Source organism: Dipodomys spectabilis, unplaced genomic scaffold (genome assembly GCF_019054845.1).
Source record: "Dipodomys spectabilis isolate Male_0828 unplaced genomic scaffold, ASM1905484v1 ptg000004l, whole genome shotgun sequence".
Classification (NCBI taxonomy): Eukaryota; Metazoa; Chordata; class Mammalia; order Rodentia; family Heteromyidae; genus Dipodomys; species Dipodomys spectabilis.
The window spans coordinates 8,743,707-8,756,567 of record NW_024870681.1 but is presented as its reverse complement, the minus strand read 5'-3'; the positions used below and the strand labels follow the sequence as shown (position 1 = coordinate 8,756,567).

The window sequence follows — 12,861 nt, the reverse complement described above, 5'->3', positions numbered from 1 at the left end:
ACTATAACAACAAGTATCAGGAATCTGCAGTGGCGACTATGCAAGAGGAAGAGACATTAGAATCACTTGAGCAAAGGAGTTCAAGGCCAGCCGAGGTAAAACAGTAAAACTCCATACAAAACTACAAATGGGGGTAAGGATTTAGATCTATGGAGGAAGGCTTGCCTATCAAGTGCAAGGCCCTGAGTTCAGCCATCAGCACTGGAAAAAAAAATTAAAAAAAAAAAAAAAAAAAACTAACAAATATCTCTCCCTATCCCCGAAAAATAAAGGCACCTAAAAACAAACATAAAAATTATCTTAAACATCCATATGATTTCAAAATTTTTGTTTGAGTTTGATTTTTTGAGATTGGGTCTTACTACGTACCCCAGGCTAGCCTCAACCTTGAGATGCTGAAATTCCAGGAGCACACCACCTTAGAGCTTTGATCTTTTTTTTTCTTTTATTTTTTTACTCAGGAGGGTGACACCTGAAGAACAGGTGTTTGAAGCAAGCCTAAGCAGAAAAGTCTGTAAGACTCCACCTCCAATTAATCATCAAAATGCTAGAATGGAGGCATGGCTCAAGTAATGACTGCCATACAAACAAGCCAGGCAAAAGAAAAAAAAAATGAAAAAGTGAAGGGCCAGGGATGTGAACTAGCTCAATAAAAAGCATTTTTGCTATGGGAATAATCCCTAGCACTAAAATATAAATAAATGACTATAGAACAGTTAATTCTTTCATAAAATATATTTACTGGAACCAACTGATTATCTTTGCTTTTGTTTTTGTTTTGCCAGTCCTAGGGCTTGAACTTAGGACCCAGCACTGTCCCTGAGCTTCTTCTGCTCCAACACTAGCACTCTACCTCTTGAGCCACAACACAACTTCTGGCTTTTTCTGTTTATGTGGTACTGAGCAATCAAACCCAGGGTTTCATGCATGCTAGGCAAGCACTCTACCACTAGGCCACATTCGCAGCCCCCAACTGATTATCTTTGATCATGTCATCCTCATCTTCTTCAGTCTTATTCTCTTAATAATCTGAAACTTTCACTGTTAGGTAAACCCATGTTGGAGTAATTTTAGATTAATGAACATACACACCTTACCTATTTCCCCTAGTTACCTGATCTAATCAAATCCTACACTGGTGTATTATTATCAATTAAACTCCAGTTTTAGAGTTCAGATTTTCCACTGTATCATTTTGTTTCATGATCCAATCAAGGACAGTACATTGCATTTAGAAGTTCCTTTCTTCATATGTCAGGAATCTACTGCTATTGTCTTCTTTTTTGAGTGTGTGTGGGGGGTGGGGGTGGGGGGCCTGGGCACTGCCTCTGAGCTCTTCAGCTCAAGATGAGTACTCTACCTTGAACCATAATGCCACTTCCGGTTTTCTAGTGGTTTATTGGAGGTAAGAGTCCCTGGGACTTTCCTGCCTGGGCTGGTCGTGGGACCTGAACTCTGGGCCTGGGCGCTGTCCCTCAGCTCTTCAGCTCAAGGCTAGTGCTCTACCACTTGAGCCACAGCACCACTTCTGGCTTTTTTTCTTTTTGCTTATGTGGTGCTGGGGAATAGAACCCAGGGCCTAATATATGCAAGGCAAGTGTCACTGAGCCACCTTCCCAGCCCGTTTTTCTGTTTTTTGATTTTTTTTTTTTTTTTTGGCCGGGGCTTGAACTCTGGGTCTGGGTTCTGTCCCTGAGCTCTTCAGCTCTACCACTTTAGCCATAGCACTGCTCAGATCTCAGCCTCCTTAGTAGTTAGGATTACAGGCATGAGCCACTAGTGTCCAGCAAAAGAAATATTTTTGCAACAAGTGTTTTTATGTCTTACTACATGTTCAAGTTTTCTTCTGACAGACAGTGTTCTTTTTGATTAACCATTTTTGAGAAAGTTGAATGAAGTCTGATAGCTGCTTCTTGCCTGCTGTCCTGCAGGATTACACAAAGGCAAGTTTAAACATCATTTTGCCTCTCAGCTCCTCATGATTTCCTTTGTTCATGTTTAGTTTATTCTCAGTGAGTAAGATTCACCCAGGGCCTACCCACTATAGATGTCTTAGAGAAAACAATTTGTTTCTACATCAACTTATTTTTCTTCACCTAATAATGACTATAAACCCCCTTCAATCATGATGTAATTTATCTACCCATTGGGGCAGGGAGGATCAGTGCACTCTTATACATGTGCTCTACACCACTAACTGACCAATAGCCTTCTTAAATGAAAAACTTCCTAAGGATGTAGCTCAATTGTACAGCTTTTATGTAGCATGTGTAATGCCCTTGGCTTGATACCTTGCATAAAAAAATTTAAAAACCTTTCATATCATTACTGACAAGATTTACTTATTCTTCCTTTATGCCTACTGGTTTCCAACATATATTTGTTCAAGTACAAATTTATTTTTTTTGTGCTACTCTCATGGTTTAAGCTCAGAGCCTGGATGCTGTCCCTTAGTTTTTGTTGTTTTTTTTTGCTGAAGGCCAGCATTTTACCACCTGAGCCACAGCTCCACTTGCAGCTTTTTTTAATTTATTTTATTTTATTTTATTTTATTTTTTTGGTCGGTCATGGGGCTTTAACTCTGTCTGGGCTTGGGCGCTATCCCTCAGCTCTTCAGCTCAAGGCCAGCGCTCTACCACTTGAGTCACAGTGCCACTTCTGGTTTTCTAGTGGTTTATTGGAGATAAAGAGTCTCATGGACTTTCCTGCAGGGCTGGCTTTGAACTGCAATCTCAAGCTTCCTCAGATCTCAGCCTCGGGAATAGCCAGGATTACTGGCTTGAACCACTCAAGGCTAGCACTCTACCACTGGAGCCACAGTGTCACTTCCCACCTTTTCTGTTTATGTGGTGATGAGGAATGGAATCCAGGGCCTCATACATGTGGAAGGCAAGCACTCTACCAATATGCCACCTTCCTAGCCCCATCTTTCCACTATCCTTGTCCCATCAATTTTAGTAGTCTCTATTTTTTGTGTTCTTTTTCCACTAACAAACTCTCCAACTAGTCACAAAACTTCTGATCATGTTTTCCTTTGAATCAATAAAAACTGCTCCCTATACAGGATTCCTAGTCACACAAAAGATGCCTTTAAAAAAACCTGATTAAGGACAGGCACTGGTGGCTCACCCCTGTAGTCCTAGCTACTCTGGAGGCTGAGATCTGAGGATCACAGTTTGAAGCCAGCCTCAATAGGAAAGTCAGTGAGATTCTCATCTATAATTAATCACAGAAAAGCCAGAAGTGGTATGATGGCTCAAGTGGTAGAGCACTAGCCTTGAGCAAAAGGAGCCCCAAGGAGAGGACCCAGGCCCAGAGTTCAAGTCCTAGGACCAGGAAAAAAAAAAAAAAGGCATCAATGGCTCACGCCTGTAATCCTAGCTAGCTAATCAGGATGCTGAGATCTGAAGATTACAGTTCAAAGCCAGCCCTGGCAAGAAAGCCCATGAGACTCTTGTCCCCAGTTAACCAGCAAAAACCAGAAATGGTGCTATGGCTCAAGTGGTAGAGCACTGGCCTTGAGCCCTGAAGAACTCAGGGACAGTGCCCTGACCCAGAGTTCAAGCTCCATGACCCACAAAAAGAAAATAGAAGTTCACTGAATAGGGCAAAAATAAATTATAAAAATTTCTTTCTTGTTTTGTTGTTAAAGTTGTTACTGTTGATGTTATTTGTTTTTGTTTTGGCTTTTTGTCAACTGAGGAGAGCAAAAGGAGATGCAGAAATGGAGGAAGTATGAACAAATACTGTCATTGTATTCAATATGTAAAAAACGAACTATGCAACTTGTAGTTAGGCACAGGAGGGGAAAACTGGGAAAAAGCAAAGGAAGGGGTGACATTGTCCAAAGAGAAGTGTACTCATTACCTGACTTAGGGAATTTTAATCCATCTGTATACCATCATAATAATAAAATTGTTTTAATAATTTTTTAAAAGAATGCCTTTCCATTGGAACTCTAGCTTCATGGCAGGGCTGAGGGCTTAGGAGAAGAAAAGCCAGGGACTCATGCCTGCAACCCTAGCTACTCAGGAGGCTGAGATCTGAGGACTGCAGCTCCAAGCCAGCCTGAGCAGGAAAGTCCATGAGACCCTTATCTCCACTTAACCACTAGAAAACCAGAAGTGGGGTTGTGGCTCAAGTGGTAGAGCACTAGCTTTCAGCTGAAGAGCTGAGGGACAGCACCCAGGCCCTCAACTGACAAAAAAAACAGAGAGCGAGAGAAGAAGAATGTAGATTTTATTCCCTAATCACTCTCTAAGCTTGACATTTTGTTTTTTTTGTTGTTTTTTTTTGGGTCCAGTCGTGGAGCCTGAACTCTGGGCCTGGGCGCTGTCCCTCAGCTCTTCAGCTCAAGGCTATCACTCTACCACTTGAGCCACAGCGCCACTTCCGGCTTTTTTCTTTTTGCTTATGTGGTGCTGAGGAATCGAACCCAGGGCCTCAGGCATGCAAGGCAAGCGCTCTACCACTGAGCCACCTTCCCAGCCCAAGCTTGACATTTTGTTTAGATACATTTTCTTCTGCTGTAGCAGTCCTGACACCTATCACATAGAACTGGTTTCCTTCAAGATCATGACTCAACCTTTCCTTTGATTTAACTAATGTGACTTCTGACATTCTCTGTACCTCTTTCACTCCTTTACTCTGTATCCCTTTACTAGCTATTCAGTCTGTACTCTATGTGTTACATACTGATTTGTACTTACTAATAATCTCTGGTTGCTCCAAGCAACTTGACCTTAGTCAAGTAACTCAAAACACTTCTTTTTTCCTTACATATACCGCAGACCTTGCTGCCATGCCTATTTTCATTAATACTGACTGAGCAGAATAAAACAATACCAACAACTTGTGTACTTTCCCTTATGTGATGAGTATATTATGATGCATACAACTAAAATTTAGACTTTAGACTTTTCTAGCATCCTTTCACAACAGAGCAGTCATAGTGCAACTGTGGATTCCTTGGCAGTTGAGCAGATGGACATCATCACAGAAAAGAATGCACAGACAACTTTCCCCTCAATAGTTCAACCAGCACAGTGCTTCACCAGCCAAAACCTACTGTTTCAGTTACCTGAGACCCTTACCAGAGACACAGACACTGGATACCAGACTCTCTGGAAGAGGACCCTGAAATTATTTTTACTTTTAAGTGGCCTGTTAAGTATGTTAAAATTGGGCAGCAGTAGAGAATACCATTGAGCCTCTTCTCATTATTTTTATTGTTATTTCTTATGTAGTATATAATTATGACTTATGCACTCAGGTATATCTATTTGACAAAAAAATTACTGCTCAACGTTCAAAAGACGAAGACTTGTACCCAAATAAAATTCTTAGTTATTATCTAGTTTTAAGTATATAGGAGAGTACACAGCCTTTCTCACTTCAGACAGGCATGTGTGTTTGTGTGTGTTGCTAGTAATAAAACCAAGGACTTCACACATGCTTGGGAAGTGTTCCACGTCTAAAGTACATATCCAATGAAGATAAACACCTCTTAATTTGAAAATAAAACTATTTTGGAAATAGAATCCAACTAGAAAGTCTAAAGTCCTATTGCCCACCTAGCATCTGATCTTGATTTCTCTTAGGAAAACAAGTCCTAAAGAATAATACTAAGCCAGGTGCTGGTGGCTCACACCTGTAATCCTAGCGACTCAGGAGGCTGAGATCTGAGGATCATGTTTCAAAGCCAGCCTGGGCAGGAAAGTCCCTGAGACTCTTATCTCCAATAAACCACCAGAAAACTGGAAGTGGCACTGTAGCTCAAGTGGTAGAGCACTAGCCTTGAGCTGAAGAGCTGATGGACAGCACTCAGGTCCAGAGTTCAAGCCCCACAACAGACAAAAAAATAGTAATAATAATAATACTTAGGGAAATGACACTGTGGTTCAAGTAGTAAAGCTAGTGCTTTACTACTTGAAGGGACAGCTCCCAGGCCCAGAGTTCAAGCCCCACAACCAATTAAAAAAAGAAAAAAGAAGAATACTTAGGCTACTATCATCACAAAACTGAGGCATGCTAGAAACCCATGGCTTTCACCTGTAATTCTAGCTACTCAGGAAGTTGAGATCTGAGGATCATAGAAGCAAGAAACTCTTATCTCTAATTTACTACTAAAAAAAAGTTGAAAGTGAAGCTATGGCTCAAGTGATAAGAGTTCTAGCCTTGACAGAAAGCTAAGAGAGAGTGTCTAGGCCCTGAGTTCAAGCCTAGTACTAGCACAAAAAAAAAACAAAAACAAAAAACTGACATACATATTTTTCCAATTAATAAGTGTTGTTTCACCCTACCAAGGCTTAGGATACTAATGCATCAAGAGTTTCAGAAGTATTCCATCTAGTTTTAAATTTTAAAACATTTCAGAGCCGGGCACTGGTGGCTCACGCCTGTAATCCTAGCTACTCAGGAGGCTGAGATCTGAGGATCGCGGTTCAAAGCCAGCCCGGGCAGGAGAAACCGTGAGACTCCTATCTCCAATAAACCACCAGAAAACCGGAAGTGGCGCTGTAGCTCAAGTGGTAGAGCGCTCGCCTTGAGCTGAAGAGCTGAGGGACAGCGCCCAGGCCCAGAGTTCAAGCCCCACGACCGACAAAAAAAAAAAAAAAACAAACATTTCAGAGCTTCTTTACTCAAAACTACTATTTCTTCAATCACACAGCCACTTACCTGTGGTACAACATCTTGTAGAAAAGTAACAACACTTTCCATGTAGGACTGCTCTCTGGAAAAGAATGAAATGGAGAAGACTTGACATGAAAGCTTAAGACAGACCATGAAAAAGCTCTACTTACTAGCTTAATAAAGTCATTTATAGGGACTGGGAAGGTGACTGGGCAGTAGAGTGCTTGCCTCGCATGTATGAGGGCCTGGGTTCAATTCCTTGGCACCATATAAACTGAAAAGGCCAGAAGTGGCACTGTGGCTCAAGTGGTAGAATGCTAGCCTTGAGCTGAAGAGCTCAGGGACAGCGCCCAGGCCTAGCTAGAGTTCAAGCGCCATGACTGACAAAATAAATAAAGTCATTTATCATAACAAAATAAGAAAAAGGTCAACTTTTCCCCTTGATAATTCTTCTCCATCCTCTGGTTTCTTTGTAAATATGGTTAGTTGCAAATAGATTTTAACATTTCAAAATGTCTCTTTTTAAAAGGCATGCTATATGAGATGACAAGAAGACAAGGATAAGACAGGACCTTCCTTTTGACTCAGAGCTAAAGAATATCCTGGTTACACCAAGACTAACTTGCTGATAATTCACTTTAGTGACCTTCTGTTTACACTGGTTATGAATCTAGTCCCTTACCTGTATATAGCAATATGATATACATGTTGTTAAAAATTCATGCATTAGTGGGCTGGGAAGTTGGCTCAGTGGTAGAGCGCTTGCCTTGCATGCATGAGGCTCTGGGTTCGATTCCTCAGCACCACATAAGCAGGAAAAAAAAAAGCCGGAAGTGATGCTGTGGCTCAAGTGGTAGAGCGCTAGCCTTGAGCTGAAGAGCTGAGGGACAGCGCCCAGGCCCAGAGTTCAGGCCCACAACTGGACCCAAAACAAAAAAACAAAAAAAAATTTCATGCATTAGAATAAGTTTCTTAAAAAGTCCTCACAGAGCTGGACATAAAGGCATACACTTGTAATCCTAGCACTCAGGAGGTACAAGAGACAGACAGACAGAGACACACAGACAGAGACAAAGAGATAGAGGGAGAAAAGGAGAAAGGAAGGAAGGAGCTTTTGACAAAATTAAGACATGGGTCTTTTTAGTGCATAAAAGATAAAGGGAAGACAGCCCTGTCAAGTACACTAAATTGTTTTAGCTATAAGCTTATTTGGGACCTGGGGGATGTGCTGGGACAAAACCCAGGCTTCATACAATTCTGTGCTAGGTATTCTACCACTGAGCTACAAAGTACTCTTTCACTGAGGTACATCTCCAGCAGTAAAGGTATTTTAAACAAGTATATGAATGTAAACAAGAAGAGAAAAACAATTTCTTCAAACTACAAAAACAAGTTCATTTCAGAAAAGATGCAAAATGATACCTCAAGAAAATGAATTATCGTAAATCCTGTAAAAATCCTCTAAAAAAAATTGGGATATAGCCCAATGGTAGAATACTTGAGTAACATGCTTGAAGGCCCTGGGTCTGATGACCAGCATGAGTAGAAAAGAAAAAAACAATATAAGTAACTTTCAATACACCATGCTCTTCTTTGAATCCAGACCCTTACACTTCTTTCCTTCTGATATCTTCTAATAATACTTCTTTGAACTCAGGGCCTCAACTCAGGTCATCAAACTCTTGTTTAGCTTTTTCCCTGAAGTCTGATATTCCACCAGTTGAGCCACACCTTCACTGGTGTGGCTCCACCTTTGCTGGCTTATTGTTGGTGATAAGAGTCTCTTGGACTATTCTTCCTCAGCTAGCTTAGAGCAGTAGATCTTCTTCCTTCCTAGCTTTGATCCTAGATTTTCATATTTCAGTCTATGGAGTAGCTAATATACAGACGAGAGCCACAAAGCCTGGCTTACATTTAGTTTTTGTTATTATTATTTTGAGCAGGGTACATATATATTTTTTCATCTGAAAAAGCAATCTTATTGCAACAAGCTAAACTAAGGAAATAAAAAACTACAATTCGCCAGTGGATCATGCCTGTTAAATCCTAGCTACTCAGGAGGGTCTGAGGGTCACAGTTCAAAGCCAGCCCGGCAGTAAAGTCCATGAGACTTTTATCTCCAATTAACCACCGAAAACCTGAAGTGGAGCTTTGGCTCAATTGTACAGTGCTAGCTTTGAGCTGAAGAGCTCAGGGACAGCACCCAGGCCCAGAGTTCAAGCCCCACAACCAACCAAAAAAAAAAAAAAAAACAGGCTGGGAAGGTGGCTTAGTGGTAGTGTGCTTGCCTCCCATGCATGAGGACCTGGGTTGGATTACTCAGCACCACGTGAACAGAAAAAGCCAGAAGTGGCACTGTGGCTCAAGCCATAGAGAACTAGCCTTGAGCTGAAGAGCTGAGAGACAGAGTTCAAGCCCCACAACCAACAACAAAGAAAAAAAACTACAATTCTTCCTAAGAACATTTTAAAAGGTATTAAAAAGCCAGATGTAGTACTGCATTTTTGTAATCCCAGTATCCTATAATCCTAACACCCTAGAAAGGTGAGGCAGGAGGATCAAGAGTTAGAGACTAGCCTAGGCATAGCAGACTCCCTCAAAAAAAAAAAAAAAAAGATACAGAAAGTTTCTTTTCTTTAGTTTGGAACTGGAGGGTCACGCCTGTAATCCTAGTTACTGTGATGGCTGAGATGGCTGAAATTTGAAAATTTAGGCTCAAAGTTAGCCTGAGGAAGAAAAGTCCTAGAGTCTCTAATCACGGACAAAGTAGCCACACCTTTACAAGGTGTAGAATACTAGCCTTGAGGGAAAAAGCTAAGCAAGAGGTCAAAGGCACTGAGTTCAAACCTACACACACACACACACAAGCACCGAGTTCAAGCCTTCACACACTCACACACACACAGGCACACACACACACACACACACACACACACACACCCTACATTTAAATTTTTCCTACATCTGCTTATTCTAGTCTCTTAGCCTAAAATATACCCTGACTCAAAAAGCTAAGATTTTATTCTTCCTCTCAATAATAACTCTAAATGTTATCTTCTGAATTAAAATTTGTCTGACCCCACTAAGATAATTCCTCTAAATCGTCTGGCTTTTTTTTTTGGGGGGGGGGATCTGGTCATGGGGCCTGAACTCTGGGCCTGGCCACTGTCCCTCAGCTCTTCAGCTCAAGGCTAGCACTCTACCACTTGAGCCACAGCGCCACTTCCGGCTTTTTTCATTTTGCTTATGTGGTGCTGAGGAATCGAACCCAGGGCCTCAGGCATGCAAGGCAAGCGCTCTACCACTGAGCCACCTTCCCAGCCCCATCCTCTGGCTTTTTTTTTTACTGGTCACATGAATTTAATGCATGCATTTCTTTATGCCACATTGGATTATAAACTCATAGAAGATATGGATTTCCTTGTCTAAAATATAGATGTTTGCAAACATTCATATTGAGATTTACAGTAAGTGGTTTCTTTACAAGACACAGTAATCATACATAGGTATGAGTACTTCTCTGTGCATGTCACAAAACAACACTAACAAATACATTCCCTGTTTTATTTCATACATATATACTTCATGTGTGTTTTTGTAGTCCTGGAGATGAAACTTGGGGCCTCACATATGCCAGTCAAGTGCTCTACCACTGAACTATGTCCTCATTTCATTTTTTCAAAACTGACCCTGACCAACTACAGTGATTTAATGATCCACTGGTTTGGGAACCTGGAGTTTTATAAAACACTGCTATACAGTACTGGTCACAGCACCACTTACTCCCCACTCTATAGATATGCTGAATAGATGAATGTCACTCTCTGACAGCTCCTTTTGTTTGGCTCCAGCAATGAGTAGCACTTACCTTGTAAAGCCAAAATTTGTAATTTTTATAAAAGTAAGCAACTATTCGTTTTTGTAGCTTTTTTTTTCCCCCAGGGCTGAGGAACGAACCCAGGGCCTTGCAGGGGCCCTTCCCCTGGGCTAAACCCCCAGCCCCTAAGCAACTATTCAAAGGAAAAGAAAAACATTACAAAAACAAAAGACAAGGAATGTTGTTACAAGTAATTGTTCACTAATCTAAAATGTGCTTACGTGACAGCCTGAGGACGAACCACAACTCCACCAGTACTCCGACTGGGTCTTCTAGGGGAATCCGTGGCCATACCTTCATTCATTAAGCCTATTCCAAAAGCAAAAAGAGAAAAAAAAATAATTTTTGTTGCAGGAATTTGTTTCAAGATTACTCCATAGAGATTCCTTGTCAGAACTGTCTAAAAAGTAGGAAATATTCCCAGAAATTTTATTTAATCAGAAAGGCAAAAGGCAGAAGTAATTTGTTGAATTTTAAATTAAAAGTTTTACATAGAAACAGACCTCAGTGCTTGCCTTGCATGCATGAGGCCCTGGGTTCAATTCCTCAGCACCACATAAGCAGAAAAACTGCAAGTGGTGCTGTGACTCAAAGTGGTAGAGCGCTAGCCTTGAGCTGAAGAGCTGAGGGACAGTGCCCAGACCCAGAGTTCAGGCCCCAAGACCAACAAAGTAAAAGAAAAAGAAACAGACCTCAGAACCAAAAAAAAACAGATTAAGACTCTCCGAGGACTTTTCCTTCAGTTAACACAAAACTGGTAAGGTAAATCAAGATAGTGAGACCAAAAAACAGAAAAACAGAAGTGCTTAAGGGCACAGTGGGAACACCCTTAGTCTGAGCACTGGAAGGATCCACATGCAGGCTAGCATTGGCTGCATAGCCAGACCTCTGACTCAAAAAAGAATAAAAGTGCTATGCTAGTGAAGCGAAATTCTGTCAATGTAAATTTCATATTGAAATAATGAAAATATGTAAGATATATTCCAAGACAAAATGGAACAAGATTACTCCACCTTCCAATTATACCTGTTGAGAATCTAGGAATAATAAGACTGTATGGATGTATTTAAATCAAATTTTTAACCACTGGCTATAGTAACACAAGTGTGTAAACAAATCTGTAATATATACTCATGTGAGAAGCCTCTTGTTCCAATAGACTAACTAACCCTATTCTTGAGTGTGTAACAAGCCTCTGAATCACAGGGGCGGTTTTAAGAGCATGGAGTCTATTTGGTTAAGGTTAAAAGAGGACTGAGTGACAGCAATATTAGAACTATCTTGCAGGGCTTAGGAAAGCCCAAAGCTTGGGACTAATTTTAAAAGAACCTAAAAAAGCATCACTCCCAAAGTAAGGTGCATTCTATCATCTTATATGAAAACTCTCAAACTGTGGAGCCCCAGCTTCCACAACCCAAACACCCTCTGCCCCAATTATCCCTCCTACCTCTTTCCTTTGGGGGGTGAGGGGACCCTGCACCTCCAACCCCCCACCAAGCCCTCTTATTTCCATTCCACCTTTCTTTTCTTTTTTCCTTTCTTTTTTTTCTTTTTTTACACGAACCAGTCTCCCAGTCTCTATCCCTTCAGAGCCCCTCAGTCACCTGAGGACGAGAGTCGCCAGCCCCTCAGGGCCCGCTCTCCTGGAAGTCTCTCCCAGCGCTACCCATTTAACCTCCAGAGCACAGCCACCGCTGCCCCCGGCCGCCCCCGGCCGCCCTCTGGCCCCTTGCCCTTCTCCCCTCCCCCTCCAGTCTCGACATTGCTGCCCCGGCGAATTCCTGACAGCCAGACCTAGTCCCCTCACGCCTTCGGTCCCTCTTTCCCTCCTGACCTCCCCCCAACCCAAAGACACGCCAGCCCTCTCACCGGCCGCTCCGCCGGTAAACGCTGTTCTCCAGCTCTAGGGCTCACTGTTTGGAGTCTTCCCCCCCCCCCCCCTCAACCCTCGTGATTGACGGCTACTACTTCCTACCACGCCTCAGCGGAACTACCCCGCCAACCAATCCCAGGAGCAAACTCGCCAAGGCCGGGCACCGCCCTGGGAGGTCAGCTGCGCCAACCAGCAAGTAGAAAAAAGAGGGACCCGCCTCCTGAATTTGCCCAATCGGAGGGTGCTGAGGGGAAACACAACAGTCTGTAGGTTCGGGTGAAGCCGCTGTGTCAGGTTCGGTTGCGAACACAAACAGGTGAGGAGGAATTATGAGTATGTCTACTTTAGTGAAAGAAGCATTTTGTGGCTTTAAAAAATAATAGAACATGAAGCAATATGCTTCAAATTCGGGCTGACCTTACCCAGGTGTCTCAGACTAGCAGCCCGAAGCTAGAGCGCCTGGTCTGTTTACATCGAA

The 12,861-nt window shown here is 42.1% G+C and overlaps 1 protein-coding gene across 6 annotated transcripts in view; it reads right to left on the bottom strand.

Moving 5' to 3' along the window:
• Bcas3 (BCAS3 microtubule associated cell migration factor) overlaps positions 1–12,449 on the bottom strand; it is a 526,670-nt gene extending 514,221 nt beyond the window's left edge. For all 6 annotated transcript variants that reach the window (XM_042692171.1, XM_042692205.1, XM_042692180.1 and 3 more), the window contains exons 1-3: positions 12,380–12,449; positions 10,732–10,819; positions 6,679–6,733 (exon numbers count right to left, since the gene is read on the bottom strand). In XM_042692171.1, the coding sequence (XP_042548105.1) occupies positions 6,679–6,733; positions 10,732–10,814 (138 nt within the window). In that variant the 5' untranslated portion in view covers positions 10,815–10,819; positions 12,380–12,449. The remainder of the gene's footprint in view (positions 1–6,678; positions 6,734–10,731; positions 10,820–12,379) is intronic.
• Between the last annotated feature and the right edge of the window lie 412 nt (positions 12,450–12,861).